The 7163-nt window shown below is 42.9% G+C and overlaps 1 protein-coding gene across 1 annotated transcript; it reads left to right on the forward strand.

Moving 5' to 3' along the window:
• Nucleotides 1-2223: 2223 nt before the first annotated feature.
• Nucleotides 2224-6555, forward strand: LOC109469974. The gene is made up of 5 exons (XM_019768738.1): nt 2224-2274; nt 4216-4302; nt 4643-4680; nt 4933-5052; nt 5462-6555. Exons 1-5 carry the CDS (start codon nt 2224-2226, stop codon nt 5997-5999), a joined length of 834 nt encoding a protein of 277 aa, XP_019624297.1. The 3' UTR covers nt 6000-6555.
• Nucleotides 6556-7163: the final 608 nt, after the last annotated feature.

The following is a 7163-nucleotide window of genomic DNA, read 5'->3' on the forward strand; positions in this document are numbered from 1 at the left end:
GGGTTAGGGTCTAGATCTCGGCAACGACAAACGATATCGAAGTTTGGTTTGCATTTTGAACTTCTGACCGGAAGGGGATTCCAATGATACCATGGTTTCCATGTTATTGATCGATTTTAATTTTGCTAGGGTTAGGGTTAGGGTTAGGGTTAGGGTTAGCCTTAAATTAGGGTTAGGGTCTAGATCTCGGCAACGACAAACGATATCGAAGTTTGGTTTGCAGTTTTGAACTTCTGACCGGAAGGGGATTCCAATGATACCATGGTTTCCATGTTATTGATCGATTTTAATTTTGCTAGGGTTAGGGTTAGGGTTAGGGTTAGCCTTAAATTAGGGTTAGGGTGAAATATCTCGGCAACGACAAACGATATCGAAGTTTGGTTTGCAGTTTTGAACTTCTGACCGGAAGGGGATTCCAATGATACCATGGTTTCCATGTTATTGATCGATTTTAATTTTGCTAGGGTTAGGGTTAGGGTTTAGGGTTAGGGTTAGGGTTAGCGTTAACTTTTAAATTGAAATATCTCGGCAACAACAAACGATATCGACGTTTTGAACTGAAGCCTTTTTATATGTCTGATATGCCGGTCTCCGCCTCCCTTGCAGTTTGAACCACTTGTTGAAATCGCCATGGATCAAAAGCGCCCCTAAGCGGCCAATAGTCACTGCAGTAATAGAAGCGGCTCAGCCAACATTATGGTGCAGTCCTTCATTGAACTGCTAGACGCCGCTTTTGATCCATGCACGTTGGTTTCGTAGCTTATCCTCGCGATCGAAGCTGGTAACATGTATTCAGTCCTATCGTCGATTGGGCGGTTCTAGTGTAGTAGTAGAATTAATGTTTTGTCCATCTTTTGTACCCGGGAAAGTAGTCACATTTGTTTTCCCGTGTGTTCGTGGATGGTGTTCAGCACCAAGGACAGGCATGCTTGTCTGTGTGTGGAAGGTGTTCATTCTACTGCGAAACGCAGTCCCGCGAAAATACGGATGAATAAAATTTACAGTAATAAGAAAAATGTTATATTTTAACATTTTCTTATCACTGCAGTAACAGAAGCGGTTTGATTAGGTAGTAAACATAAAGGCACTTCAACTTCCTTCGGATAAGCGTCACTTTTTGTGTCAACGTTTTATTTTGTTGTCTCAAAAACGTAATTTGACATAACTACCGTCAAGACTTCGTAAGTTCCACTCTTGAATTACAAGGAACAAAGAAACAAAAGAGAGGCACATCATCCCACCCACCACTCCCTGGCTGCCAGGCATGTAGCCTTTTGCGTGGGAGAGGGGCATACCGTAGGACATTCTCAGAGTTTCTTTGAAGTGATTAAAACTCTGAATTCGGCCAAACGAAAGTCTCTGTCTCTTCCCTGGTGTAATCCTAGTTGCGATGTGCATAATTCTGGTAGTGATTATTTATAGCAACGAGTTGTGCAAATCTAGGTCACCATTTCCACAACCAAATTCGTCACAACCGCAACCCGATTGCTACTGTTGTATTCATCCACCATAATGGCAGGAATGATCCCAGATCACAACAAAAAGTAAACCAACACATCCAATTCTTAAGACCCATTTAAATTATCTAATCATATTGTCTTAGATATGCTGAAAACTTGAGAAGGGAAAATATTTCTTTAAACATTTCTATTTAAAAACACGACTCTTGGCAGATGTTCCCATTTTCAGAACGGAAATCGCAGGTTCTTTCCTCCCATGCGTTCGAACGCCATGTTTACTCGTGTTGCCATGGACGCGGGTTCAAATTCTACACATTCGACAAGTTTCGTGCTCACGAACCAGGTGGGAAACTTTTCTCTCTCCTGTTTTAGGTAAAATCTGGCGAAAAATCCGCAAATCTCAGTCATATCTTACGGGTGAGTTCTACTAATACATGAGGTTTCGGCTGACAGACCGTCCAAAAGTGTTAATATCTGGCGAAATGAAGCACGAAAAGTTCGCAGCAATCTGGTCATCGCAAGGTCACATAAGACCTCAAGGTCATTGTTGCTTGTAAGGAAATTTTAGGCTTACGGGAAGAGAACGAAGTCTTTGGGGGGGGGGGGTATTTCTGACATCTTGTGGACAGTTAGTAGTGTATGTAGACATCTTGCCGCCAGTGGAAACCAGCAAATAATTTCTTTTGTGGATTTATTTGATGACCTCTGTGTTCTGCATTAGAGCGAGTGTACTTCGCCTAACCGGAGAAAACCCTACGACACGATGTCTGCCCTGCGCAAGATGCCGACGATGAACGACTTGAGTCAGGTAGAGGTAAGACCTACAGTTATCAGCTAAGCTGATACACGGAGGTTGTTTAACCTTGTCCACTTAACAACATTTGGGTTCAACCTGTCGAAAACCTTATTTTTCAAATCAAACTTCATACCGAGGTGCCAGTAAATGAAAAGTATATACTATAGACATTCAATTTGATTCCCTAACTAGACCAGGAAAGGTTATTCTCTCATATTTCCTTAGAGGTATCAATGTGTTAAATGAATGGATTTTTTTTTATTATTTACTTCAGAATTCACCTCAAAACAAGGCTCCTGAGAGCCACTTACATGTTTTGGGTTACAGTGATGACTGCGTGGTCAGATATTTATTCACCCTTGATTTAAACCGTTGGAGGTTGTAATTAGCGGTGAAACATTCACGGGGAAGCTTGTTCCACAGTGAAGTGGTTCTGGGGAAGAAACTGTCAGCATGAAATTTTCTCTTGACAGATGGACTATTGAGGAAGAAAGGGTGATTTTCTGCTGTTAAAGTGGCTAAGCGTGTTCTTGCAGAGAATGTTCTGAGTGGGGGTACGAGGGAGTGAAGTTCAGCAGAGCATCTGCCGTGGAAATATCGATATAGTAACGCCAGGCTAGCAACATCGCGCCGGTGTGAAAGCGGTTGTAACGTGGCGTGCAGGTCTCTCCCAACGAGATTTCGCAAACGATTTTGGACCCTATCTAAACAGCTCAACGAGCTCTGTGCAGCTCCAGCCCAGATGTGACAACAGTATTCCATTTTTGGACGGATTTGGCTCTTATAGTTATACAGATACAAGATGGCAGAAGGAGTTAGGTACTTTCTGGTGCGGTACAATGACCCTACCATCTTACCAGCCTCCTTGGCAACAGACTGGATGTACATGTATTTTGTTCCACTTGAGGTCATATGTGAGTTTGAGGCCCAAAAGGCTATCGAGGCATGCTGATTCTTTTAGCCGTGTCTCCCCCATATGGACAGGAGGAAGTTTCGGATCAGTCTCTTATGATGGAAAGAGAGAAGCTTTGTTTTGGACGGATTAAAGGTCACAAGCCACTGACTCCCCCACTGAACAGTGCGTTCAAGGTCAGCGGAGAGGGAGTCGTTATTATATCTCCTGGATGTGCGGCCATATACTGAGGTGTCATCAGCATAGATGTCAGTAAACGATCTGACTAGGTGATCAGGTAGATCGTTAATATAAATTAAAAAGAGTTGGCCCGAGAATGGATTCCTGGGGCACTCCAGCATTGATGGTGTGAGATGCTGACGCTTGACCATTGACAACGACCTTCAGAGATCTACCAGACAAGAATGACTTAATTGTAGAATACACCTTGCCTGAGATTCCATAGCTTGCAAGTTTATGTAGCAAGCCTCTATGCCAGACCTTATCGAAGGCTTTTGATATATCCAGAGCAACGGCTCTGGACACAAAGCCTCCGTCAAGGGCTGTGCTGATTCGATGGGTAATGACCGTTAAAACATCTGCAGTGGACCTCGCAGACCGAAAACCATACTGTTTGTCACTCAGGAGTTTGTTTCGTTCAAGATGTTTAAGTACCTCCTTGTTTATTAATGACTCGAAGAGTTTACTGATGACGCTGAGCAGGCTGATTGGCCGATACTGGGATGGAGAGGACCGTTCCCCAGTGTTTTTAAACACGGGACAGACTGAGGATATTTTCCAGATGTTGGGAAAACACCTCAGCTTCAGGCAACGGTTGAAGAGCTTGGCCAGGATAGGAGACAATTTGGGCGAGAGGTTCTTGAGAACCACCACCGGGATATTGTCGGGTCCGGTTGCCTTGTTGGCATCAAGATCTTTAATGAGCTTTGCAACATCCCGAGCAGAGATTTTGATGTTACTCAGGATGTTTTGTGATGATTTCATTTTGTTTTGTGGCTCTTATTAAATATTACTTATTGTTCATGTCCCTTTCCTGCTCACTACAGACTCAGACAGGTGGACTGGCTGAACAAGCTCAAGTCAACACTTTCCTGAGAAAACTGACCAATGAGAGTGATGAGGGGAAGTTGAAGGTAAGTTATTTTACATCGATGGTCAGAAGCAGAGATTTTAGACCATCAAACTAGTCTGTGTATTCTCTCTTCTTCACCAGCCTGAAGGGTTTGAAATCTCAAGTTTCCCCATGTCAAAATTTAAATCTTACAGGACGTTATCAGTAGATTCCATTTCAGCAGCCTGGATAAAGCAAATTATTCTCCTCTCATACTTGTTATATATTATGTTCTCCTCATTTTATTAAACTATTCACAAGTTCACCCTAATTTATATGTTGCTTTAAATTTGCTCTGTTCTGTTTGTTTAGCTCTGCTTTGTTTGTTTTGTTGATCTTATTGTGTTCCTTCTCCAAAATAGCCCGGGCAAGAGGGTGATGCGGCCAGCTCGTTTAGCGAGTAAGAACTGTTTGATTGGGTTTAACTAGCAATGTTCAGAACAGTTAGAACATGGGGGGGGGGGGAGGATGCTATCTATATCTACAAACCAGAAGCCAGTCTGTTGTATATAGTGGGAACACCTGTATTGTAAGATGACCGTTGCCTTAGGTTACAAAGTGGATTGCTGCATAGTTCAGACAGTACTGTCTACATTGTATCTGTACAGTTATGTTGTTGTTAGAACCCACGTACTACATGTTTCCTCTACAGATCAGCTAACGTGAGCAAACTGGTCCGAGGTTATGAGGCCCTGACCAGTCAGTCACATGGAGCTGCCAGCAGTGGGACCCCCACACAGGCACTACCAGGAACTGACAGGGCTGTGATCAGGTACTTACAGCAGCATTTCTATGTGCCTTTATTCTTGTAGTCTGAATGATTCTAACACACCAAAGAACTTTTAAATCATTTAATCCAATTCATTAGTTGGAAGATTTATCCATTCCTCTCAATGTCTGGGTTCGTGTCAAAAGCAGTCCAGTCCGATCGGTGAAAAAAGCAATCCAGTCCGATTTGGGGGTGATGGACATATAATACTCATTTATGGGTAAAGCCCGGATATGTATTATGTAATATATTATTCTATGTCTTTCTCCTGCTCTGTTATCAGTTAAAAACCAATCTAATGACTGGGAGCCAGAAAAGTAGCCTGAGAAGAACAGAAAATATTCTGACTGTGATTGCTTGTAACAGCTCCTATGGAGGGTTATGTGTACTTAATGTTGTCTTTTTTTCTCAGCCCCCGACCTTCAGAGTTGGAACAGCTGACAGAACAGCCCACCTCTCCTGTCCCTGCACCACAGCCTGCCAGATGTGGGTACTTCGTGCTGTACAGACTCCACAACGGAGAGTGGTACCGCTTCCTGGCTTCTGATGATCACATCCTGGAGGAGCTGTTTGGTGACGGTGAGGAGTTGCACAGGCTGTATTTCCACTGTGAGGCAACGGCGAGAGAATCAACCCTACCAGTTGGCAGATTGGATGCTATTGACGACCTGCCGGTACGTGGCCTGACGTCCTTAGAACTGTTGGATGTCGTGACCACGTCAGTGGATCCTGATTTCTGGATCAAGCCGCTGGAGTTCGAACTGATCACACTGGAGGGCCTGACCAGTGAGCAAGAGCTTCCCAGTGAAGATGAGGACTCTAGTGATGAGGAGGAGACAGAGGAGATTAGCGACACTCAGCAGCAGGTCCGCCCTGTCAGGAAGCGGGGACGTCTGGCCGCTTTCTTCTCACGCTGCCGCAGGGCTCTCACTTCATGCTGGCGCCGCTGAATATCCAGGAAAGACATTCTCTATTTATGACAAATAGTAATTTATATTTGTAAAAAAAAATCAAAATACCAGCTTGGTGCAAAATGGTTGTTGAGCAAAGCTTATGATACAAGTTAGTCATCGTCAAATGATGCTTGATATTTTTTTTCAACTGAGCTCTCTGCACATGAAAAGATTTTAATAGCAGGCAGTATAATACACTCAGGACACATGTGTATATTCAGAAGAAAAGTGACAGTAGTAATTTATATGCCAGGATGATCACATGTACATTTTTATGCATTTTATCCAAAGAGGACTACTGTGGTATACAATGTATGCATACAGTTTTTATATATTTCTATACAAAAGATGTTTTTAAAGAACAAGATGAAATTGTGTACTACACTCCATACTACAAAATACATGTCTTCTGAAGTGCAGAGTGAGCTGTGTTGTATTATGTTGTGTTATGTCTGATATTACAAATCAATGACCTTGGTAACTAACTTTCCTTGACAATCCCAGTTTTATTGCTTTGATGTAGAGCTCTGCTAAGTGCCCTGTTTAACACCTGTTCCTGCCACATAAATACCTTAATCCACCATTAGCACATGTTGATTTGATTATATGGATGACATCCGGGCACGCATGCTAATCCCCCCCCCCCGAAAAAAAGAGCAAATATGTCATATGTTACATAAACGACTTGAAATTTGTGTGGCGCGGGTAGGTACATGTAGATACAGAGTGGCTTGGATATGCCATCTTCAAGCAGATACAGGGTGGCGCGGCTGGATAATGTTCAAGCAGATACAGGTGGCATGGATCTGGCCTGGCAAAAGTGAAAATTTGTACTGTTGATGAAATGATTGTTGAAATCACTGTATGGGGGTTTCAAGAATATTTTTTACTGAAAAGCACTACATGTAACGGTTTTGAGCACATTTTACTAAATAAAAAGCACTGTATGTGGACTACATCTTGCGGACTGCATGGAGGAATTGATAAACTTGCTACTGGAGAGAACTACATGGAAAAGGTTGGTATGGAACAATTCATTTTGGAATGAAGAGGGAGTTTCCTGTATGTAGTACCCACAGCACTCACTAGGTGACTCTTCTGTGCCATGGAGCACGACCAAACAACAGGCACAGGATTACCCCTACTGTAACACTACATGAG

This window comes from Branchiostoma belcheri, unplaced genomic scaffold (assembly GCF_001625305.1).
Source record: "Branchiostoma belcheri isolate BF01 breed outbred unplaced genomic scaffold, Haploidv18h27 scaffold214, whole genome shotgun sequence".
Lineage (NCBI taxonomy): Eukaryota > Metazoa > Chordata > Leptocardii > Amphioxiformes > Branchiostomatidae > Branchiostoma > Branchiostoma belcheri.

What these genes read in the sequence shown, in the direction of transcription:
- LOC109469974 (XM_019768738.1), top strand. Translation starts at nt 2,224, where the DNA reads ATGTCTGCCCTGCGCAAGATGCCGACGATGAACGACTTGAGTCAGGTA. An exon ending in GTGATGAGGGGAAGTTGAAG is followed by an intron (nt 4,303 to 4,642) that starts GTAAGTTATTTT and finishes TCTCCAAAATAG; the next exon opens with CCCGGGCAAGAGGGTGATGC. An exon ending in GCGGCCAGCTCGTTTAGCGA is followed by an intron (nt 4,681 to 4,932) that starts GTAAGAACTGTT and finishes TTTCCTCTACAG; the next exon opens with ATCAGCTAACGTGAGCAAAC.